The 27366-nt window shown below is 35.0% G+C and overlaps 1 protein-coding gene across 1 annotated transcript in view; it reads left to right on the plus strand.

Annotated features, from left to right (window-relative positions):
- Window positions 1-27366, plus strand: part of LOC122806635 (cholesterol transporter ABCA5-like) — a 1155982-nt gene that overhangs the window by 94391 nt on the left and 1034225 nt on the right. Inside the window, exons 4-5 of the mRNA XM_044077221.1 lie at window positions 9652-9742; window positions 19084-19223. Of these exons, the coding sequence (XP_043933156.1) occupies window positions 9652-9742; window positions 19084-19223 (231 nt within the window). The remainder of the gene's footprint in view (window positions 1-9651; window positions 9743-19083; window positions 19224-27366) is intronic.

The following is a 27366-nucleotide window of genomic DNA, read 5'->3' on the forward strand; positions in this document are numbered from 1 at the left end:
GAATGTACTGGTCGCCAGTATTAACTACTACAGGAAGTGTCAATTTACTCTGCAGCAACTCAACGACATGCAAATTAGCAGTAATGATGTCACTCCTTATTGTGACTAATGTGTAGCTGAATCACAAAATACCATATCGTGGAAACAGGCCCTTTTTACTGAAGCCCTTATCGCGAACACTGGGGTTCTCCCTGAATCTGTGGGCATGTCTGTAATGACCAGAGATACCTTTCTTCTCAACAGTTTAACTTTCAAATAAGGTTAACAAAAAGTATTATTGCCATTTCCACTAAAAACAAACTCAAATTATTGAGCATGGCATACTCCCTTAGAAGCCAATGGAATACCCAGTTTTTAAGGCCATTATTCATTAACAATGAGTAAGAAAAGCCATTTTTTACAGCTGATCCAGTGCCCTGCAATAGGATGCAAAATGAATCAGCAGGATGAACAAAAACTAAAAATAAGATCCGGTGGCAGTAAAGAAATTATTGAAATGGCCATAATAGCAACAGTGTTCCAAATGGATGGTACAATGTCCTATAAGCTGTCACTGCTCATGGATGCTTCTGGCCACTCATGATCCCTAACTAGACTGCTGCAACCTGCTTGATGGACTCATGTGCATTGAGTCACTACAGTATATGGTCATCCAGAAGGTACTCCTGCTATGAATCACTGCTGATTCCCTCCCCCCAGGATTTACCTAACCAGGTGCATCCAACAACTGGAACATCCACAGAGGTTCCTCATTAAAAGAATACAGGGCATAAGTAACATGACCTATGCAGACCACCTCAAGGCCCTGTCTCTGCATTCTGTCTCCTACAGGCTGTTGAGGAGAGAGCTATGCTTGACATACAAAGTATTTTCAGACCCCACACTGATGGACCTCTTTCATATCCAACAAACAGCACCATAATTACTCTAAAGATTTAAACCTTACCTGTGATATCAATAAGACCTGCTGAAGAGACAGGTATGTATCCCAGAGACTACCCTCTCTCTGGAACAGCCTCACTACTCATGTGAAGCATAGTTCCTCCCTAACTCAGTTCAAGTGTAACTTAGACAGTTGGATGGGGAATAGGAAATTCATCCCTTATTTGGGACCTATGTTTCTTATGGACAGAGTCAGCCTGTAAATGGTTTGTCTGACAGGCCTCTGCTTAAAAATGTTTAATCTTCCAAGCCCCTGCTTACACTTTCAAGGGTACCAGAATGTGTCTGAGCTTTGGGATGCATGGTAGGCTTAAAGGCCCTTGTGTTTTTTTTTGCCTAGTACACACCCATGAACCTATATGCAAACCACTGTCAGTCCCATTAATCCTGTTTGGCTGGTCTCTTCAGTGCCTGGGCCACTAGTTACATCCAGGTCATCTGAAGTATAACCTTGGCCAAAATCTCTTCATCAATGAACTGGCTGTTACACTGCAATACTGGACACCACTGTCACAGATTCATCTAACACCTAGCTGTAAGTGATCCTTGGACTGGCTATGTGTTGTCAGGTATGTTTGTCATTTGGCATTACAGCTATACATTAAAGACATCAGTGTGTTATGGAGGTGGGCTATATCTAGACATAACAAGTTGTGGAGTTGCCTTACCATAGTGGCCATGATATGTCCAGGGACTTGATAGGAAGAAAATGTCTCCATGTTGCAGAATGGTGCAGGTACTCAGACTTGATCCACCATCCTATGTTTTTTGAATCATGATCATATATTTAATCATGCACCCTCCCTAATCTCCATATGTGTGTCACTGCATTGGAAAATATCAATTGTCAGTTAACACTATTCCTACATTTCTGAATTATGTAGCAGCTTTCTGGGGATCTTATTATTAGTATTATGTTTATGACCGCCACCTCATTGTTTTCTACCACATGCTAACAGTGGCTGCTTTTTCTTCCTTAGTATGGGCCTTATATTTTCAAATATTTTTTTTTGTTTCCATCTTCTAATTCAGTGGAAAACAGTTCATTGTTTTTTTTTTTTTTTTGTGCTCTTTAATATTTTGGCAGTGGGAACCTCTTCTTAACAATCTGTTTGCCTCCCTAGAGAGCCATAGCATTATTTCTCTTCATAAAAAAAAAACAAAGATGAGAAGCAGTCAGGAGGTCAGCTCCACAGCTAAGGCACAAGTCCATTGATAAAACCACAAGTCCGCGGTTAACTACAAAATCTGTAATATAAAACTGTAAAAACAATAAAGTAAGGGATTTTATCTCAGTATCCCCAGAACTTCATCAGATAGCTTACAAACATAAGAAGACTCATATTAAACCACCCATGTAATAGTCACATGACTTCCAAATGCTCATCATCTCAATGTAAATTAAAAGAAACAGTGCTCACTCAACCCCTTGGAGAAATACACACATATATAAATATGTGTCATTTCCTAATACAAGTGTTTACAAAAACAGATATTTAAAGATGTGTAAGTAATAAAAATATATACAAATAAATAAACAAAATAAACTTAGACCCTATAAAAATACTACTAATTTAAGTATAAAAACATCTAGTCTTCACATTTGTTAACATCGCAAGAATGAAATCACTTATTTAAAAAACAGTGATTGCATAAATAAATGCTTAATTTAAAAATAATAAACTCATAAACATTCAAACAATAAAACCCTAAACATTTAATGTATAATCCAGACCAAAAGCTTAAATTTGTAGTGATTGAGCAATTAGAACAGAAAAAACAATGGTCACTTACCTTGGAAATAAAGGAATTATACTGGCAACTATTATTTAGTACCTTAGGTTGCCATGTTTAAATGAACATTTTTCTATTGTGTGCATGTTAAAGATGAAATGATTGGGAAGATAATATTCATCTTATACTCATGCTGTCTTATTAACGTAATATATATAGTTTTAATAGGGTTTTATTGTGTGAATCTTTATGAGTTTAGAAGTGCTCATCCTCCTTTATAGAAAGATACATAACATGTATTGAAGTACCTAACTGGGCTATTGGAGTAAGTATTAAGGCTCACATTTTACTTAAATTGCAGCACATTCATACATTCATCACATGCTGTTTTTGTAATTCATTGCAGCATCTCCAGTGACCACAGACCAAAAGTCTCAAGCATGATGTGATGCATGTTAGCTTCTTTCAAATTAAAAAAAAAAGAAACAACTAAAAACTAATAGCATATTAGGTTATAGTTATGATTTAAATGTTAGTCATAAGTTGAATGCCTATTACATAAGCATTGTAGTGCGCTAGCATTATGTTTTCATACTTTCACCTGTTGTAGTGGTAAAGTTTAACAAACAGGGTCACATTTAGTCAAGCACTCAGACAGTAAAATGATGTCCAGTGCTTGAAAGTTTACACTTCACCAAAATGTGCTAAGACTCTCTGAGAGCACTGTAGATCTAGTTTGTTTTTATGCTAAGGAAGAATAACTTCAGAGCTGAGTATGCTGCATTTGTGGGTATGTGGGGTGGTGGCTATCTCCATCAGTGGAAAGGTGATTTCCTTGCATAGATTAAATCTTGCTTTGTAAACAGCGACAATATTTTTTGACTGACACCTTTTTCATGAAAATAATTTCTGAGCTTTCTGCGTGGAGCCATTTGCATTTATAAATACAAAAGTTGTCCAGTTATCACTCACTTTTATATACTGAATTTATAAATCTCACATACAGTTTCAGAAGGTAAATATAATTTTCATTTCGGTACTGAACAGATGATGCCAGACTGTGTTGCTTTTTATCAAAATAGAACATACTGATTACAAACTGAATTTCTATTTGCTTTTTATAGTCACACAAACAGAAGCTTTAATATATGAGGAGAGTTCTTATAAAAATACTTACTTACAATGATATGTCAGTGTTATCTGCAATATCATGTCATACAGTCCACATTTTTATATATAACTATATTCTGAAGAATACCCACAATAAAATGGCTGCCCTACTGAGGTGTCCATTTCATCTACTACATGTCAATACATTTGCAGCTTGCTCCATTTGCCCTCGCTATACTCAGGCTCACTCTGCTCCCTTATCCTACTCCCATTTCCCACCCACCCCCTGCACACCTAAACTTATCTCTAACCATTCCCACCAATTTACTATCAACCAGTCACACACCACTTCAGACTTTCTATACCCACATCTCACACTCACAATATATTTTTATCAATTACAACCTCCATCTTCCATCCTTCCTTCATCCTGTATCCGGTTATCTCTTACTAATCTCAGTACCACACTGCATTTAATTAGTATAATATTCAGTACCACACTATATTTAATTAGCAAAATACTGACAACTCCTTATCCCCACCAACCTCAACTCCTTTCTAAACTTACTCTCCTATCACATCTACCATTCCACTTCCTACTTCACCTACCTCATATTACTCATACACATCTAATACCCAGTCCACACCTGCTTACTTCTATAACTTCCTTCCCTTCCTAAAGAACACTTTAACCAGTCCCCTCTACTTCTGTCACCCTAACCTACACACCCATCTTTCCTATACAATCTCATCACCTCTGCTCCCCCCATTCCACATCACTTCATTTTCTTCCTACACAATGTCTACCTCTCCCCACACCATACAGCTACAAATTCTATCAGACTGCATTAGCTTCACCCTCCTTATACTTGTCAACCACCTAACATCCTATCAAAACCAGCTACATGACAATTTCTCCTTCTACACTGTAACAAATCTTCAACCCTACCAAACTCCACAGACTAACTACAAAATTGCCCCCAACCTCTATAACTCAACTTATGTAGGCTACTTCCCATAAAAATGCTTCCAACTCCATTCTAATTCCCAAAAACTACTCAGGTATAACAAACTCCTAAAGAAGCTCATTGAAGCTCTACTCTGTCATTTAACAACTAAAACTGCACACTAATCCTGGTTCCAGACATGCTCAACAACAACTGATTCTCCCTTACCTCACTCCCTTGTTCAGGAATTCCTGCCTCCCCAAAAGACTCCAACCTCCTGCAATTCAACATGAACCTATTGCGTATAGTCAATAATGTCCATGATCTACACATCTGTCAATCCCAATACTCCCCAGATATTGCCATTCTTACAGAAACCTGGCTAAAACCTGAAATTAAGAATAATGAAATTCTCCTTCCAGGTTACAACATACATCACTATGACAGAAAAAATAAGTGTGAAAGTGTGCAGGAGGAATAGCCATAATGTATAAACATAATTTAAATGTAGAACTTATTGAACCAAGCATTCCTGAATTCAGTAATGCTGCAATACTGTTTACCAAACAAACTCAAAAGTAATAAATATCTAACAATTACTGCCACTTATATTCCACCAAAACTGAGAAAATAATTCACTGGATATCCTTATCCTTCTCACAAGAAACCATCATAATGGGTGACTTCAACTCTGCTTGGTAATCTTATAACTCTGATAATCCCACCAGTTATATCAGCCTACATGGCTATTAACAGGTAATACAAGCCACAGTAAGAACAAAGTGATCAAAAGGGAATCAGTACTAGATTTGATCCTAACCAGCAAACCTTCCTGGGTCTTACAATCAGGCTGCCTTCACTAAGGCATTAGTGATCATCTCCCTACTTATTTACTTAGACATCAGCTTAATCCCCCCAGTCAAACCTCTTTAAATCAGATACGCAACAAAAAGAACTTCAATACCCAAACATTTATTTCACTTTTACATCTCTGCGATTGGTCCCCGCTCATAACTCTACCACTTGACACTGCTTTACACTATTTTAACACCACCTTCCTTGATATACTAAATAGGCTAGCCCCCTGGCTGAACTTCCAGAATAAAATGTAACTGTGCACCTTGGTTAACTAAGGACACTAAAAACCTTCTCAAGCAAAGAGACAAAGCCTGGGCACTCTGGCACTCCAACAAAAATCAAGTAAACCTTGATCTAAACAAGCAACTTTGAAATAAAGCCAAGTCCCAAGTCAAACTAGAAAAAAAACATACTATACTGTAACACAAGAACAACAATTTAACAATCTTAAAAAATTCTGGTCCACCATAAAAAAAAAAATCCTTCAGTCCAGTCAAACATCTACCCCTTCCCCTTCAAATACCAGTAACAGTGAATGTATGGCTACACAATTCAACACTTTCTTTGCAAATTACATTCTTTCACTTCCCAAGTCTCACATTAATACCCTCCAATTATTCCAAATATTTCCAATGACACCAGAGACACTTTCTCCTATTAAACCTATTCAAACTCTAGCCATAAAAAATGACTCTCTAAACTCAAACCCACAACCCTCGCTGCAGACAGCCTACCCAGAGAATTCCTAAAATTAGCAGCTGAAGCTATTGCTTATCCCATCAGTATTCTGATCAACCACTCTGTCTCAGAACACTACATTCCCTTATGCTGGAAAATATCTAATGTTATCCCTCCGCACAAAGGTGGTAACTCTTAACGAGTTTGCTAACTACAGACCCATTGCTACTTTACCACTCTTTTCCAAAATATTAGAAAAATGTATCCACATGCAGCTTTTATGTTACCTATTATCCAAAAAAAGTTTTACTAATACCATTAAGCATCATAGAAAGAATGGGAAACTAGTTTCCTCCATCTTCTTGGAACTATCAAAAGTTTTTGATATTGTTTCCCATCAGAAACATATTGATGAACTTTATAGTCTTCAACTGAGCCATTCTTCTCTAGCATGGTTCCACAGTTGCCTATCTGGCAAACAGCAAGCTGTCAAATGTCAACAAGAACTTTTATCCCAATTACCTGTCAACATGGGGGTTCCCCAAGGTTCTATCCTAGGCCCCCTACGTTTTACTATTTTTACCTGCCATCTCCATACTTCTACTCCCCTACCCTCTGTCGTGCAATATGCAGATGAGTCTGTTCTTATCTGTTCTGCACTTTCTCTTAATCAATATGTCATCACAACACATCAGCCCTTCCTAGCTGTCAAATCATGGCCATCTGATTCTCAACTAATTCTAAACCCATCCAAAACTAAACTGATGCTCCTTCACCCCACCAGATCATGAGATCCCCCTTGCCTGCTCAAAATACATTCATCCAACAACACCATAATGCCTGCCATAACCTAGACAAAATTATTAGGTGTCCTAATCAACAATAATTTGAAATTCATCTATCACAGTCCATCAAGAAGACACATGTAAAACTAGGGTTAATATATGGAATCAAGCCTTTCCTGACTATCAACACTAGACAGGTGATAGCCAGAACTCATCTTCTCTCCATCCTACTATACACCTCTCCTATCTTCACAAACATCAGCAGAACTGATCTAACTAAGCTTGAAACCTGCTATAATAAAATAGCTAAATTCACAACCAACTCCCTCCATAGGTCTTAGCACTGCACTGCTTATATCAACTAAACTAGCTAGAACTGGCCCATTACTTGGCTTATACTCAAGTCAGTCTCGCTCACAGACTGGTACACCTACCTGAGAAAATCTGTGCTCTTCAACCTTTGCTTCAACATTATACTAACACTTGTCTAATCCTATCCTAACATAAATCTTTATTATAGGTCTCCAAATCCAACAATAAAGCTGACAACTCTCTCTACTCTAATTACATTTCCAAAATTTGGAATAATATCCCTCAGCCCATCATAACTACTGCTGATCCAACTCACTTCAAAAACCTACCAAGAGTCTTCCTCAGTAACAACTGCCTCTGCTCTTGTAGCTCTCCAGGTTAAAACCTTTCCCTCATCTGTCATCTCACTAACTTACTCTTCTACCACTTCATGTCCACCATATGCAGCTAGCTTACTTACATATTTACTTTACCTCTTATCCCCCCTCTTCAGTTACAATCCTCCCTTCTAACTCCCCACTTACTTACACTATCATCTCATCCACTGCCCTTCCTCTCTTCTACTATTCCTTCTACCCCTGTGCTCTCTTCTCTACTCACTCCCTTCCCTGTTATACTCTACTCTCCTGTTTATTGTTCTGTATATTGACATTTACCCTAGTTACTCATTATACATTCGAGAGATCATGTCATCCTCCTACATGATGTATTTTTATGTATCTGCTGCACTGTCTGAACTATTGACTATATACTTTCTTATTTGATTTTTATCAGTAACCTGCTTTACTTTATGATTTTAAATCAACATAATTCTATGTATTTTTAAGATGTGTTCTTTTATGATGTGTTTTATTTTGTATTCATTTTAATCAATGTCTCTCAATATATTTCACAGTGTATAACTTCTGTTTTTGCTAATTAATTCTAAATATTTGTAATTTGTCACTGGAGTTTTTCTTCCCACACCTCTGCTGAAAATGGGCTCTTACCCAATTGGACTATCCTGGTAAACAAATATGAAATAATAATAAATAAATAAATGTTTCATGAGCCATTAATGTGACAATATGAACCTTGTGAAATGAACATTCACATGTAGATAATTCCACTACTTAGGCTTATATTGTAATCATTCTGTCTTCATCTGTTTATGCCTTCATGCCCAGTGTATTCTTAGGTACCACCAGGAAGATAATATTCTTCATAGAAAAGATTGCCTTGGTATGGATAACATTAGGATGTAAACTTGTGATTCCTTAATTCTGAGTTATGTTTGTATATGCAATACGTTTGGGGTTATCATATTATAACTTACTGGTTTAGTGAGTGGGATGTGTAATACAGTGCTGATAGTGACAGATTACTCTGCCAGTGGCCTTGTTCCCAAAGCATTCAAGTTTAACTCCCATTCTCTTAGATGTGTACTTTCACCAAGTAATGATTGCATTTAACTTTGTCATGACTCCCAAGGCTGACCAGAATGTATTACATTTTTTGATTGAGAACCCCCCACCAAAAACTGAAGACACCTATATAAATAATACATATATTAGTCTCTGCCACCTGTGTGAGTCATTTCCACTTCAGAGTAGTGTAGACTGTCAACAGGGTTGGGGTTTGGCATAAGTGTTAAGTTGTTTACCTCAAATACACAAGATACAGGGTTTGAGCCTCACCTTTGTAAGGGAAATTGGACAGGTTTAAAATGGGTCACAAGGGAACATAGCCTGGTACTTACCTATGAACCCATGCATCACTGTAACAATCAGTTAAGACAATAAGTAACATTTTTTGACTGGGAGATAGCTGTACTAAGTTTAAACCCCCCTTTCCTTGTTTCTGATCTTGTTAAACAGTGATTACTTTTCTGGTGACTTGAATTTTCAGTAATAATTTTGTTGATGTGTACTTTCAATTACTTCTATAGCAGTAAACACGTGGTATAAAGTTACACACAGAGAACAAAGATTAAACATTTCAAAATAATTAAAAACTTAAAAGGAACTAAAAGACTCACAAAAGTATGCAATCAAAAATGTCAACAGTAACAAATGAAATATGTGAAAGTGTGAGCATGCAAAACAAAAGTATACAAAGAGTTTTATCATAAAACAATTTGCTGTCTAACTTTGTATAAAATAGTATTTTTCACCAATTTTTCCATTGTGATTTGTACATTTTAGCTTACTGCCTTTAAAATATCAAACAGATGCAGTCAGTAACTACTAACTCATTAGCTTTCTCTCTGTCTCTCTCTCTATCTCTTTGTCTCTCATTGTCTACAGACCAGAAAGCTGTGATTTCACATGGAACCTTAAAATGCCTTGGTTCATCTCTGTTTCTTAAAAGTAAATGGGGCATTGGTTATAAACTAAGGTATGTGCTTTACATTTTCTATTCATAATCATTTATCTAAAGTAAAAGTTATGTAATGTATGTAATAGTTATTTTAATTACACCTTTATGCCATCACATATTATTTAAAGAGACAACTTTTTAAAAATATAAATATATGATAAGTACAATCAGAAAATCACACATTAGTTTAAAAGCCAGTGTTAATGTTTGGTCTGCTGCTTAAAGTCAGAATGTCAGTTATACCTTGTGTGTGTGTGTGTGTGTGTGTGTGTGTGTGTGTGTGTGTGTGTGTGTGTGTGTGTGTGTGTGTGTGTGTGTGTATATATATATTTTGTGGGTATATATATACACACACACACACACACACACACACACACACACACACACACACAGATATCTGTATCTATAACTATATCTGTATCTACCTATATATATATATATATATATATATATATATATATATATATATATATATATATATATATATATATATATGGGTCTACTTCACATACCCAAAATACCACATACTCAGATAACGCACAAACATCCACATAGCCAAAATGTTTCCCAGGGTAAGTAAGCACTGGGCCAAAAACTCATGGAGAACATATCATGCCATCTACAACCTACCCGGGTGGGGGGCTATGCCCCCCCACATGCTCCCTAACTAAATACACCAACTCTAGGATTGCACTACAGTAGGGAACAGGGTAAATATTGCCTTGTTGGCCCAGTGGTTACTTACCTGGGGAAACTTTTTGGCTATGTGGTCGTTCGTGTATTTGAATTTTGGAGTTCTCATGTTGGTTATCTGGTCATTGGTTATATGGTATTTCGGGTATGTGAAGTAAACCCATATATATATATATATATATATATATATATATATATATATATATATATATATATAGGTCTACCTGAAAACGCCGAAAGTGCACAACACCAACAACGAGAACACTGACACCGGAAGATCGACAACGGAGAAGACCGAAAGTTGAGAATCCCAACGCTGAGAACACCGACATGTTAAGGTAAGTGTGTGGTAGGGAAGACGTTAGGGTCAGGATGTGGGAAAGGTAAGTGTGTGATAGTGACGGATGTTAGGGTAGGGTGCGGGTCAGGTAAGTGTGCGATAGTGACGGACTTTAGGTTTAGGGGCAGGTTAAGTGAGTTAGGGTTAGGGTGCGGGTAAGGTAAGTGTGCGATAGTGACGGACTTGAGGGTTAGGGGCGGATTAGCTGAATTAGGGTTAGGGTGCGGGTAAGGTAAGTGTGCGATAGTGACAGACTTAAGGGTTAGGGGCGGATTAAGTGAGTCAGGGTTAGGGTGTGGTTAAGGTAAGTGTGCGATAGTGACGGATCTTAGGGTTAGGGTTTGGGTCAAGGTTAGTGCATAGATAGTTGTGTATGTAAGGTTTAGTGCAGGTTTGTAAGGTTTTTGGCGTGCTTGTGTTGTGTGTGTGTTTTCAGGGAAAGGTATTAGTTTTGTTGATTGTCAGGAGTGTGGTTTGTCAGGCATGTGAAGTTTCATGTTTTTGAACTTTCTTTTTTTCGGTTTTGTCGTGTCGGTTATTTCGTTGCCGGTGTTTTGGCGTGTCAGTGTTATCAGGGAGACCTATATATATATATATATATATATATATATATATATATATATATATATATATATATAAATACACACACACACACACACACACACACATATAATCCATGAAATAAATTAATCAAGGGTTACAAAAAGACAAAAAATAAAACTAAATAAAAAATAAATGAGTGCTTTCAGGGGCTTCCACCCTCCTTTATATATATATATATATATATATATATATATATATATATATATATATATATATATGTGTTTGAGGGTTGCCTTTATATCAGTCTGTGTGTGTGCACACTGGCATGTGTGTGTATGGATATATATATATATATATAGGGTGGCTGGAACTACCCCACCTCATACAATACTATCAACTCACTATTGCCCATAAAGTCCTTTACCACCCTGAAAACACACCAATGCTCTCCACCCTCATAAAGCCCTATCACAATATGAGGAATCTTCGTTCCTTTAACAAAACACTGATAAAAACTTCCCGATCAAATAATGTAGCAGGTGACTCCACATTTTCCAACTCAATTGGCAAAATATGGAATCAACTCCCACCAGACCTCACATCCCTGACTTCTATTCCACTATTTAAAACAAATCTAAAACTCTTCCTAACCAACCACTGGCTATGCTCTTGCAATAACCCTGGGTAATCTTTTTCTCTCGCTTTTTTTTTCCCTCCTTTACGTTCACCTGACCTACCTTTCCTCTTCTTCATTACTCTAGCATACTTCACTTTCCCCTTTAAAAAATGCTTCTGTCTATCCCTCATTATTTATACATAATTCTAGATTTTGCTACTTATGTCTATGGTAAAAATATCATAACCTAGTAAATCATTTAACCTAGACTCCTGCTAAGCCTCACATTGTACTCAAATACTTAGATAGCCTGAAAGAATCTTAAGAAAATGTTGTTTATTGTATAACTTGGTATATTCTTAACTTGTTAAGTAGTAGTTAGTGGAGCTTTTCTCCTCGGGCCTCCTGAAAAAATGGACATGTATCCAGTGGGACTAGCTAATATACGTGAGCTAATAAATGTAAAATAAATATATATATATATATATATATATATATATATATATATATATATATATATATATATATATATATATATATATATATATATATATATATATATATATATATATATGTATATATATATATATATATATATATATATATATATATGTATATATATATATATATTTATATATATATATATATATATACACACACACACACACACACACACACACACACACAGACTTTTTATTTTTTTTTTGTTCATTCTTTTTTTGGCCACTTCTAAAACCTCCAGTGACAGCCATTTTGCCTTCTTGGTCTTTATTTTATTCAAATTTTGCAATATTTTTTGATGCCACCTCCTAGACAGTGTCATGAACTTCTGTGTATAGATCGTCAGATACTATATCCACCAGGTCTAATCCCTTAATTCTGCTCTTCACCTCCACTGCATACTCACCTGAAGTATAGTTTAGCTGTTATTTCACTGGCCTGGATGCTTTTCATTAAATTAGCTGTAAACACTTCAATAAGAAGCTGATGTTTTATACCACAGTCAAGTCCAGTTGTTGTTTTTTGCTAACTAGTTAGAACTCCTCCATTTGCGACTGCTAAGTATATAGTCAGTCTAATTTCAACTTTAACTATCTTGTGATTGCCATGTGTAAAGCTATTGTTTAGGCTACTTAATGAATATGTTTGCTAAGATTAGTGAATTATCTTGTTGCCTCAAGCAGAGTCAAGAAAACACATAAAATTTGCCAGTGTGACCTTTTAATAAAATCACTGAAGATAACATAAATAACAGCAAACTTCTTTTGGCCCCTTCGGTCAGAGTTACCAGCAATCAAGTGAGTAAACACAACTTTTTGCCTTCCCCTAATTAACAGGTGGGGTGGTGTGAACAGACTTAGGTTGCCAGGAACAGAGGATAACAACTGTAACTCAAAAAACAAAAAAGTAAAAGCAAACAATGGTTTATTCACAAGCAAAAAATAAAATAAGTTGAATAAAATGAGTAAACATAAGTGCTTTCGTCTGGTATTACTGGCCTTTTTCAGATACAGAAATAAACATGTGATCAATCTAAATACTAAAGTATCATGAAATACTTCCAGCTACACTATTGAAACTGCTACAACCACTTAAAGGAGTACCACATTTTCGTATACTAAACAATTGTGTGAACAGCCAACAGCAAACACCTCCCTACTGTACCATATAAATTGTAAAAAAACTGACATATAAAGAAGGGTTTCTCATAAAAATTAAATAATAATGAAGAAGATTCCCCAGTGGGTCTGCCAAAAAATGCTTGTAATTGGAGACAGCTATATAGTAAACAGACCACAATGCTGACAAGGCCTTCAACAACAGAAAAGTAACAAGGAAGTTCTGAGGGTTTTCAAGATGATACATTCCTTAAACCTTAAACTCGTAGTGGTGGTGCTGCGGTAGCATTGTCACCTCACAGTAAGACGCTGTCCGGTTCGATTCTCAGTTAGATCGTCTTCTGCATGGAGACATGCGTGAATGGGTGTACCTTCTTTAAAGGTTGTGCGTCAGGGCTGGTTACTCGGCACGTAAAAATCAACTACCAATCATTAGCGGACCGGATTTCCGCTGTGGCGACCCCTAACCAGGAAAAGCCGAAAGACACAACAACATTCCTTAAACCTTAAATACTAACATATGGTCTCATGCATGGGCTGGATGTATGGCACAAGAGAAAGGTATCTAAGCTTTTGTAGACTTCCTAGACATATGGTATCATTGCACGTTTTTGCAAATTATAGTAGCACTTACTTCTTTACTTCAAAAATGCAAAGTAAATAGTTAATATTATATCTCCATCGGTCTTTTAACTCTAAGTAAGCCAACAACACAATGATTAAAATGAGATAATACTCACAACCAAAGCCATTTATACTACATGACACTGCCAGGGTTTAATCAAACAAAACACCATATTTACAAGACTACAATATACCACACATATCTAATATAAATGGCTGAATAGCCAATACTCTAGTTTATATTTTTCTTAATACGAAGTGAGCAAAGTCTGGAAATGAAAGAAACTACATGTCATTCATTTTTGCTGTACAACTGTTATAAAAGCCAAGCATTCAGAACAGTGAATATCAGCACAACGTTCATCCTGCACTACTTACTGTGTGTATAATATGTATTTGTAGCTCATCAAATTAGTACTTTCTTTTCTTCTGTGGTTATATAAATTACTTAACATAGGTGGTGATGTAGAGTATATTATATTCATGTATTTCTGCTCTTAATTTTATATACTTTCATGTTAAATCCTCATTTTCTACTGTATTGTTACTATTATTGAGATTTTATACCAGGGACTCTGTTGAAAAGGGGCCTTCTGCTATTTGGACAATCCTGATAAACAAATGTAAAACAAAAAATAAATAAACAAGTACAACAGAAGGTGATTATTAGTACAGTCTGCATTATTACTTTGATGCCAAGATAAAGAAATAATTTGAAATGGGATTTTGGTATTTTGTCTTCCCTTCTTATTTCAGACTGTGACACATTTCTAAGCTATAGTTAAGCTCTGTAAAATCTGTAACAGAAACTGAACAATGAAATAGCATTAACAGTGACAGAAGGACTATTTTTTTTCTTTTAAGTGATATAAGAAAAATATGTTTAAGCCTGAAACTTCATTTTGTGGTAATTATGTAATGAAATGTAGTTTTTCAGGATAAAATTCTTTAATTTCATGTAATTTCAAGTGAAGTCATAAAAGTGTTTGGCAGTCAAGAATCTCTGAGTTAAGGTTATAAAAAGCCAGCTGCTCAGAACTAACTGCAATATATAAAATAATGTAAGCCTTTCAGCTGTTTCTTCTGTTTGTGAGAAGGAACTGAATTAATTATCCCTGATTCTTGGGAAACAAAACATAATTTAAGGAACCTTGAGTAACAGTATAACAAGATACTCCTGTTGGAAACCTTTTTATCCCTAAATCTATTGTTTCTGTCCACATCTGCCTAAGGTACTTATCTAGTATCAGTCAGATTTGTCCTTTTAAACAATCTCCCCAGGATTCAATAATGGTGAAATGCCATGTCTGAATAGTGCAGCAGCTGCTGCATGGAATATGATGACCCAGAGATCCAGTAAACAAGGCTGGGTGTGTGCACGAGCCTGCTAACACTATTCTGCCATGGACATGACTGGATTATGTTACTGACTTCATTTACTGGTGAAATTCATGCAAATGAGGTCAATTAGTGATCCAGTAAGCAGGCAGGCATCCGTGGCAGAATAGTGTAGTTGGCAGAAATGTACTCGGTTACTCATCGTGTCCATTTCTGCAAAAATCAAAACGGGGGAATGACAGCGTGAACAAAAGCATGCATTCTAATCCTTGGGCATGCCAATGGCCAAAAATATGTCCATTGGCATGAAAAAGGATTGCAAATTTATAAAAATAAAACTTTTTTATGTCCGATTTTGGCTGTTTAAGAGTAGTGCAGTGGTACACAAATGAGAGGGTGCAGAAAATTTTAAAAAAGGGGGAAAAGACATGTCTAAGTGAAATTTGCATTTTACCATTATAGTGGGTAACATGCAGAATATAAAATATAGCAGGGAACAGTGGTTGCTAAGGGAAAAGGCTCTTTTGTAGTGCCGTAACTAGGGACTAAGGCAGTGGGGTATGCTAATGAGAGAAATTTACTGAATCACAAAAAGGAGACCATTGCCTAACTGCACCTAACCATGTAGGAGCTATTAGGCAGTCATGTAAGCAGGAGAAGCAGCTGACATGAAAAGGGATATGTCATGCTTGGTGTAAGCACCTTGGAGCTCTGAGGCTCCTGTTTGCACTCAACTAAGCACAGCTAAGATAGGGGATGTGTCTGAGGCTGCATAGTTGTGCTTAAATGAGTTTATCAACAATAAGCATGTTCGTACCTAGGGGAAGACCTATATAGCTCAGCAGTGTATACCTAAGCTAAAACTGTTTGCATGGTGCACCATGGGGCTTAAACAAAATAGAAATAGAAATAGAAAAAAAAGGGAACTAGCAGACTAAAGGAAATGAAGTACAAACAGTAATATGGGACTCTGCAACTCACAATGGGCCATTCAAAGCACTCAGTAATATAGCTGACAGGTGGCTGTAGGGCTTAAAATGGGAGGAAATGTTACTAAAAGAAAAGAAAAAAAGGGAACTAGCAGAATAAAGGATATGAAGTACAAATCACTAATATGGGACTCTGCAACTCACAATGGGCCATTCAAAGCACTCAATAATATAGTTGGCAGGTGGCTGCAGGGCTTAAAATAGGAGGAAATGTTGCTAAAAGTAAAGAAAAAAGAGAAACAGCAGAATAAAGGCAATAAAGTACAAATTACCACTAATGCCTCTGCCACTCACAGTGGCCAATTCAAAGCCATAAATAATATAGCTGGCAGCTAAAATGTATCATACTCAGCCAATCACACAGGCAGCATATGCAGCACACCAGTATAAAGTACACAAGCACCCTTCAGTCTGATTTTTCACACAAACTCTGCACCAGTTGAGTAAACCTGGGAATTTTAATTGATCAGTATGTGCTAGAGGCTGAGGGTGGTGAGGAGGATAATGTTGACAACCAGCCCAGATTGAGGAGGAGGAGAAGAGTGTTCAGACCCAGGGTAATCTACCAGGGGCTACATGATCTGGAGATAGTAGAGCACTACCGGGTGGAGAGGGACATACTTCAGCAACTCATTGAGCTGTGCCAGCCTCACCTCAAAGCCAGAGCCAAAAGAGGGGAACCCATCCCAGTGGATACCAAGGTATGTGTAGCCTTAAGAATACTAGCTACAGGTATGTTCCAAAGACCTACTGGGGACATCATGGGGATCTAATAGGCATCTACATTCAAATACAAATTGGAGAATTCTACCAGCCTTCCATGGGAACTGTGTGGGTATGCGTGCGTGTTTCTGTGTGTGTGTGTGTGTGTGTGTGTGTGTGTGTGTGTGTGTGTGTGTGTGTGTGAGAGAGTAAGTAATAATTTGTGTGGAAGCCAGTTGCTATGGGTACAGGATGCTGAAGATACTGACATTCACAATGCATGGTGAGAATGGGGCCTGTGGTGCTAGGCTAAAGACTCATCTTACTAAGTGATCACTATGTAGTTCTCATCTGCATGTAGATGCAGGAAGCACTCAGCCAGGCAACAGTGCAAATTTCTTGATCATATCATCTTTGTGGATTTTGTGAGTGGATTAGAGTTAACCATTTGGATGCCCATGGTGCAAATTGGTGTCCATCTGATACATTTTAGACAGTAGAGTGGATCCAAGGACCATAAACACTGTCCCTTACATATCCAGCATAACTTTTGGTTGGCAGTAGTAGGATTCAAACCTCAGTGACTGCCAAGTGTCCACAATTATGAATGTCTTCTTATAAAACTACAATATTGTGGTCATCTGGATGAACATGTTTCTTCTTAGTACAATACTTACAGGCCTGATGTAGCATAAAAAACACAAGGTAAACTCATCTGATAGAACTTCAGTTTACATTTCTTATTTCTACTCTTTACTAGTTTGTATATTGCTTTCCATATCTGTATTAATATTAACCAGGATTAAGTCCATCTCTCCTGTAGCACTGAATTAGATAAAGCAACTATGAGAGAATGAATGAACCTGGTAAGCAAACATAATCTACTTGCAGAAAAAAATTCAGAGACCAAAAAAATTGAATTTTTTTATATTTCACAATTTAAAGAAATGCAAAGACTGTATGTATGAAATTTTATAGTTATTATGAATCATCTAAATGCTGAGAAAATTGTGCTTAAAGGACCATGCTCTCATATTTTGTTTTAAAGTTATTCACGTTGTATCATTAAGAAATGTGAAACAAATGAATGCATTTATCTTTATTTGCTCAGTAACAAAATGTCATATATTTATATACATTAAACAGAACCACTGCGTAAACACTGACATGCAAGTTATCCACCATAGTTTGTTAAAAATAGACAAATTTGTGTTCATCAGACTGCTGCATATAAAAAAGTATCTTAAAATATTATTTTATACATTTTCTTCCTGAACAATGTAGTGCTTACAGGTGAGGGTATTTGCTTTAGCATTTGTATTACCTGAATTAGAACCTTGTTAGTGTATACATTCTTAGAAACTAGTGATGCTAGCAGAGTGGTAATATATTTCTGATTATGCTTATAGAGTGGTGGTAAGATGGCATGTAGTTTAGTTCAAATAGAAACTAACATCACAGTCTTTTATTTAGTTCCAAAGTTAGTTAAGATATGATATGCTACATGACATATAATTACAGCATATCATGGTAGGAGTTGTTAACATAGGTTCATAGGTTCATAGATTAGTACTAGACTAACTGCCCTTGTGAATCATTTTAAGCCTATCCAATTATCCCTTGTGAGACTCAAACCCTGCACCTTGTGTTTGTAAGCTAAAACTGTTTGCACGGTGCGCCACTAGGCCACCCTCCTAACCCATACAGACATAGAGTTCTGTTTATGTTAAATGTTTAATTTTTTGTTGATATAAACATCATGCCTTCACCCTTATGACCAGTTAAATCTGATTATTCATTGTACTGAAGGTGGATAAAATGATAAATCATTGATGGAAATGTTTGCTACAAAGTAAAACTGAAGACATGGACTATAGTGTGTTTTTTTTTTACAGCATGTATGTGAATGAATCATGTGATGTAGACAAAGTAACATCACTAATCAAATTGCATATACCCAAAGCAGAACTGGAACAAAGACATGAAGCAGAAGTGATTTACTCACTACCATTTGAGAACATTAGCATATTTCCAGGTATTTTGATTATATTATATTCTGTCACTTAAAATATAATAATGAATAAGTACAGTAATTGCAGATCAACTAAATATAGATATTTCTGTAATATCTGCTATGTAATATCATAGCAATGTCTTTATATTGAAAGGATAAATAAGAAAAGACAACTTAAGAACACATTTCCAAGCATGCTGTTTATTGTCTATTATTTTAAAATAATATCCTCTTGCAGTGAGAATTTCATCAAAACAAAATCTGTGTACAACCTCCTATACCCATGTGGATGCTGCAACTTGATACCCTTATTACTAACTGTTAATAATCCTGAAATAAATAGTCACATTATAGACACATTTTACATTTTGTCTGTGATGATCTGTGTTTCTCAATTGACTTTTTACTAAGTATTTTTAATTTGGCAAACCTGATGGTAAAAATGGATATATCAAAAAATACAATTTCAAACAAATATTCAAATCACAGGAAAAATATTTGAAAAGGTCTAGCATTTTCAATGGTCAATATGCCTTTATATTGATACACATTTTATTAATGTCAGCACACAGATCACACACATTATCAATAAAAATAAAATTAAACAACTATCTCAAAAGGACACTGCACACCTTCTGTTTGTTTTTTTTTGTTTTGTTCTTTTGTTCAAAGTTTTTTTATTGATTTTAAAACAATCTTTTAAACAACAAAATAGTAAACTATATACAAAATTTATAAAGGCCTCAAGCACTGTATGAAAAAATAAAGAAAAAAGGAAGAGAAACAAAGGGAACAAGCAATATAAAATGTAAATACGAGGAACAAGCAAACTGATAAGAAACAAATTGAGGCGAGCCAGGTAACACACGACAGGCAGACACAAGTAAATCCAAGTTTAATGGTTAAGCACTTTTCGTTTGACTGACTACAAAGTTATAACGATAAATCAGGGCAGCCTAATACTAACACTTATAACCCTATTTTTTTAGGAGCAAGGCCGAAGACAGGCCAATACCATCAGAGAGTGAAACAGAAGCCCAAGAATCAAAGGACTTAAGTGACCATAACTCTTTGATTCCTTTAGAACAAGTTGTTAATGCTTTTTGTGACCTAGATATAAATACTGTAACTTGTCATGAAAGCCATACAGATGAAACAGACAACATAGATGTTTTTTCTCCTTGTACAGTTCAAAATGATTCATTTGACTATCAAGCTAATATTGACCTTAATATAGTGACTAACTTAGATGGTGACTTTAGAGTGTACAATTTTTCTGGTGTTAATATTACATCCGCAATGGTTGAATTACTGTCTAAAGGGTACACGTACGTTCCCCTACAGAAGTTGGATGTTGTTAGGTCCATTATTGATGTTAAATTGTTCACAAGGAAACTCAATTTCAACCTCATGATGGGGGGAGAAAGTTTTCTTAATAGTAACCAGTTTAGAATACCGAGTGTTTTCAACCCACCACTGCACCCTATTCTGGAGGTTTTTGAACTCATGTGTGAGTTGGACATTCGACAAAATTTTTTACATCAGTCAAATCACATACCTGAAAATGTAAATACACACATTGAAAAGGAATGTATTGAATTTTTTAGAATCCACGACCTCCGGGTTTGTAAACCTGATAAAAGCGGGGGGATGGTGGTTTTTGAGCAGTTAGATTATGTCAATCGAATGGCATGTTTGTTGAATAGTCCATCTTACTCACCTAGTTCAAGATCTGAAGTCAATACTGCCTACTTACATGTTAAGAACACCTTAGAAGAAATGTATGTAGAAGGAAGATTAGACCAACACATGTTTAATTACATGTCTACAATGTATCCTAGATTCCCATGTTTGTTTGGTATTCCCAAAATACATAAAGACATTAGTAATCCTCCCATGCATCCCCTTGTTGACAGTAGAGGTTCTCCAACATACTCCTGTGCCAAGGTTATTGACTCGATCCTACAAAAGTTTTTGGTTTACGAAAACCAAATTTGTAAAGATTCATGGTCTTTCTTAGATAAAATTAATAAGTTGGTTTTCGATAAGGATTACAACTTCCTTACAATAGACGTCAAAGACTTATACACCTGTAGTCCTCATGACATCACCATGGATTGGGTCAGAGAAGAATTAAGCTTACATGGTTGTTCTAGGAGGGAGTTAGATAGCCAATTTGGTAATGGCACGGTGGGAACATTTGTTTGTGCTGTCAAACTCTGACTACAAAAGCAGAATAATTTTTTACATTCGATATCTGGACGATATTTTTATTTTGTTTGATGGTGACAAACATATAAGCGAAAAGATATTAGATTACTTCAGTAACACCACTCGGTTTCTGAAGTTTACATCAACTTTTTCTAGTGAGTCAATAGCTTACTTAGACATTTTGTTGTCTAAGGACTATACACTTCAGAAATACATTGCCAAAATCTATAGGAAAAGTACATATTCTAATGCTTTTTTACATTTTTCAAGTTGCCACCCTTATCACCAAAAGCGGGCAGTTGTGAAGGGCCAGTTGGTCAGAGCAGCTAGAATTAACACCCTTGAAAAAGATTTTGATGAATGTTTTTTGTTAAAGAACATGTTTTTGCATCGTGGTAACCCTGAAAGGTTGGTCAATGATCTTGTTGAAGAAGTAAAGATGAAACGGTCTAAATGTTACTATAGACCTATTTTAGATAGTGAAAACGTTCAGATTGTCCTTGAGAACATTTCTGATCTTTCTACTTCCAAAAACCATAAACCAAATTCTGACCCTTTGTTTAAAGTACCATCCTTTATAACAACCTATTATGTTAATAGTAATGCCTGCTTTAACATCATTTGTAAAATTGGAATATTTTTAAGGGGGACTCTAGCATCTCTAATAAGGTAGGAGATAAACCTACAGTAATATATAAAAAAGCAAAAAATCTCAAAGTATTATTAGAACAACATCAACGTACTATTCCTAGAATAGTAGGCATATATAAGTGCCAATCATGTAACTATTGTCAATACATCACCGAATCTAATAGATTTACAGTCAATAATTGGCAGTATACTCTAAGAGGTCGAGTTAACTGTAACTCTAAAATGATTGTTTATCTAGCCCAATGCCAGGCTTGCCGCTCATTTTATATAGGAAAGACGGAGAGATGTCTCCATGACCGGGTATATGAACACATTTATGCAATTTGGAAATGTAAAACCGAAAATGCTTTAGCTAAGCATACCATCTCCTACCCAAACCACAAGTTCAAGTTCATGATCATTGATCAAATGAATGACGCTTTTAGAGGTGGTCCTACCCCCCTGAAACTAGAAGAACTTTAACTATTGTGGCAAATAAGATTAAATGCTTACAATTTCCCCAGTCTAAATGAATGTTGCTCTATTATAAGCATCTTAAAGCTTAAAATTTTATCTTTGATTTTGATACTTTTAGTAGGTCATATTTTAGTATGGGTTTAAAAATAAGTATATGTTGCAGTCGAAGGCATTTCTTATTGTACAGTATGGTTTAAAAGTTTTCATACTGCATAGCAGGTTTATAAAGTCTGCTTCTAAAGCTGTTTTAAAAGTTTGTAAACTTGTTTATTGTGCTTGTAAAATCTTAATTGTCAATTTACTATTTTTTTTTGATTAATTGGTATCACTATTTAAGCTATGTGAGTGAAGTAAGTGTTGGTCTGATGACGTTTGAACATTCAGTCAAACGAAAAGTGCTTAACCATTAAACTTGGATTTACTTGTGTCTGCCTGTCATGTGTTACCTGGCTCACCAATATAAAATGTAAAGTAGGGTACAATGTTCATTCATTCATACTTTCAATATGATTAATTAGTTGAAGATGTATCTGAATTCAATGACTGAATAAGAGATAAAACTTTTATCCAAGGATTACCAGTTCATTTTCTTGGGTATATTCTTGATTCTTTAACTTTTATTTCCATTGACGCTACTTCACCTAAAAGGATCATGAAATCTTGTAAGGTTGGAATGGAGGAAGATTTCCATCTTCTTGTAATACATTTTTGGCTACTGCTAAAATTGTCCAAAAGATATTTATTTTTGTTATTCAATACAATGGATTCATTTACATTAAGAAAAATTAAAGGTTTTGATAATATAAAAGAATCAGTAAAGATGGCTTGGAGAAAATTTTCAATATCATTCCAAAATTTCTTAATGTGAGAACAATCATAAAAAATGTGAGACCAATCAGCCTTAAACTCTAGAGAGCATCTCCAACATATGACCTGCCCAGAAGAATTAAATTTAGCAACTTTATTAGGGGTGTAAAAACTTCTATGTAGAAATTTACAGGAGAAAATCTTCCATACTTGTAGATTTGAAGTTAATTTAAGAGAGTATAAAATATTTGATTTATTCATAGAAGATAGGGACAATGTACAATCTCTAGTAACAAAATCCCAAAATTTCTGGTTAGGAGTAGTTTTATAAGTAATAACAATTTTATAGATTTTTGAGATTAAATTTTTCCAATTAGAATCACCATGTAGTATTTCATTCATAAGAATTATAAATTTGGGTGATGAACTATAGGAAGAGCTCTGTATTGTTCTGCACAAGTCTTGAGTGAATGAAAGCAAACTATTGAGAATCAACCAGTCTGATGATGATAGCCCATACTCTTTGATCAAAGTTTGTGCGTCCAGTGCAACTAAGTTCTTTGGGCAATGATACCAGCATGTAAATGTTTTTCTTTCCCAGTAACTGAGTATATCTAGGCTAATATTATCATAAAAGTTTTTTGTCATTTTAAAGGGAAATAGAAGTTGGATCCATAGTTTAATGTCAATATTGTTATTTACTAAGTTTCTAAAAGATTTATAGATATGATTTAAATAATTTAGATTATTAAATTTAATAGTATTATATTGTATATTGATACAAAGTGCATACCAAATTTTGTTACTTAATTTGCTTAATTGTAATCTTTTTATTAGCTTATTTTCATTTAGAATAATGCTTGTAACAATTTCCAAGCTGAAGAATATTTGGGATCTATCCAATTTAATATTGTTCTGAGATTAGAGGCTTTAATGTATGATTCTAAATCTGGAAAGTTTATTCCTGCAAGTTCCACAGTCTAATGGGGTTAGTTAGGGCTATCCTATGCTTTTTAGGGTACCATAAGAATTTTAATAGAATTTTGTTTATTTCTTTTAAAAGTTTTTACAGGGTAGTATAAAAATAGAAAGAGCTGTGTAGTTTATTTTTGGCAATAAAATCATTTTAATTAATTGTAATCTATCTTCAAATTTTAGATGCAACTTTTTCCATTTCTCTGTATAAGTTTTTAGTGTATTTATAATGTTCTTGTAATTTGTGGATACAGTTAGGTCTATATTTTCACATAGGTCAATCCCTAGGTATTTCAATGTGGAAACCTGCTTTCCATTTATTTCACTAGTAACCAAATTAGTACTATCATTGAGATTTTTTTTTATTTAGAAACATATGATTGGATTTAGAACTACTGATTTTTAAGCCAGACATATAGTAATTTTTTTAACTAGGAAACCTAATTGCTGTAAGGATTCTTCAGAGTTTATTAGGGTGAGTAAGATATCATCTGCAAATAACATTATTTTGGAATTAAATTATTTATATTTAGGTCTACCATTTTAGGATCAGATTGAATTGCCAAAGAAAGGGGTTCTATTGCTAAGGGGATTCAAATCGGAGACATTGGGCATCCCTGTTTGGTACCTTTAGTAATTTTGACATAAATGACCTAGTTTAACATATGCTAAGTTGTTATAATAAGTATTTTTTTTTTATAAAAGTTATAAACTGAGTTGGGAATTTGTATAATTCAAGTATTTTAAAAATATATTTCCAGTTTAATGAATCAAAGGCTTTTTCAATATCAAGAGTAATTATAAGAGCCTCTTGGCTTTCCCTATTTAAGATATTTATAATAGTTATAATTCTTTGAATATTATCTTGAGTGTGTGTATTATAAATAAATCCCGTTTGATCTTCCGAGATGAGATGGGTTAACTATTTCTTAAATCTGTTGACTAAGATAGACATTAGTAGTTGGTAATCATTATTAATCAGAGAAATTGGCCTATATGATTTACACATTTGAGAATCTATATTTTCTTTTAGTATGGGGGTAATTAATGAGTATTTCCATGAGGGTGGAATTATACCTTGTAAATAAGATCCATTCAGGGCTTTATGTAATAATGAAATAGCAGAAGATGGTAAAAGCTTATATATTTCATTAATAATACCATCTATGCCCGGTGATTTATTGTTTTTGCTTTCTTTAATTTTTTCATTTATTTCCTTTAAAGAGATTTGTTGCTGAATATCATTGATCAAACTCTCTGGTAGATTTTTAAATTCTGGAAAGTCTAGACAGTAATCTGTAAATTCATGTTGAGGGTTTTTGTTTTTGTATTGTTCCGAAAAGTGATATTTAAATGCATTTAATATATCACTAATATCAGAATATCAGAAACTTTTTTGTTATTCCTCCCTTCATGGAGCACAATTACAATATTATTTTCAATGGAGTTTCTCTTCACCCTCAATGCTAAATTATGCATATATCTTGGAGATACAGAGAAAGAGTTTAGCTTTAATTTCTCAAGGGCTAAATTTGTTTAATGAGTTAAAATGTCGTTATATTTTTTATTTAGGAATTCAATTTCCTTCTTATGTGAAGTGATTCTAGTGTTATCTTTATTAATTAATATGATTTGTTTTTGTATATTAGATAATTCAGACTCCCATTCCTTCATTTTATTATTGAACCATGCAATAACTTTGCCATATAGATAAGCTTTCAATGAGTCCCAAAGAATTACTACATTTACTTCACTGGTTAGATTTGTATCTAAGAAGAATTCTATTTCTGTATCAAGCCAAAACTTGAACTGCTTCAATTTAGAAATCTAAGCTGGTATTCTTTTAGTAAAGGATAGTTTTTTAAAATCTATTTGAAGATTGATCAGATATAGGGCATGGGCTTATTGTAACATGTGATATTTTTGTTTTTAGGTCTTGGAATAATAAAATTTTATCAGTTCTGGTTTGAGTCTTATATCTAAAATTATATCTAAAATTGCAATGGGAAAATTCTAATGAGTTATCATTTCTGAGATAAAATAAATCATATAACAATAAGTTATCTGCCATTTTTTTAGATTTTTCCCTACAGGAGTAATATGAAAAGGTCTCTTGTTAGTAGTTTCTGAGTCATTTAATAAACAATTGAAATCACCCCCTAAAATCAGGCTACCCTTAAAATTATTAGTGATGAGTTCTAGGTTTTTTTATTGTTGTTACCCCAATTCCTGGAAACCAATAAGCATTGACCAATGTCCAAATTCTATTTCCAAATTTTATTATTGTAATTGTCGGAAGTCCTTCCTTATCTTCATAATTATATAAAATTGTATTGCATTAATTGCATGCATGTTCTTTTGTAATACTGCTGCTACCTATCTTGTTGGACCCTTGCGATTGGGTTTTTTAAGCAACTAATGAAATGTTGTAGAACCAGGATAATCTTACCATAGCTGTAGCTTGCAGAACCTCTAGTGGACTGCAACCATACCTGGAAATTGTAAAGTGCATTTTTCTAGCGCTACAATCTAGACTTGAACCACTCCTTTCCTAATTTCCCTTCTGGTCTTTCTCTATCTCTCTTAGGCAGTTCCCTTGCGACTTAGCCCCTCTAAGTGCCCAGAGCAAGGAAAGACTACCATTCCCCACTGGAAAGACATAAGAGCAAGGCAGTAAGACAATACAGCATGGCAGCTTCTACCGAAGAGCCAAGGTGGATCACAAATATAAAACTTTACTGTTTGAGACTGCTGTCTGTGGGTCCAAGGTACACTAAATAATTTCCCTCACATACCAGGTTTTCTCCCAAATAACAACTTTAGTTGAATACGTTCATTCCAGCTAAAAACCTTAGTTAAACTACCTGCTTTTACAGCTAAATACATACCTAGCTGAGCTTTAAGCTGTTTGATATGGTATAGGTGTAGCCCCGCTCCGCTCGCCTCCCTGCCCCCTATTCCCACCCGCCCCCTCTATATCTACATTTATAACCACATAGCCATGCCCCCACCACTCTGTTCCAATCACCTTCTTGCTTAACTAATTATCTCTCTTTGTTCATAT

This window comes from Protopterus annectens, chromosome 7.part0 (assembly GCF_019279795.1).
Source record: "Protopterus annectens isolate FY-2018-M chromosome 7.part0, PAN1.0, whole genome shotgun sequence".
Classification (NCBI taxonomy): Eukaryota; Metazoa; Chordata; order Ceratodontiformes; family Protopteridae; genus Protopterus; species Protopterus annectens.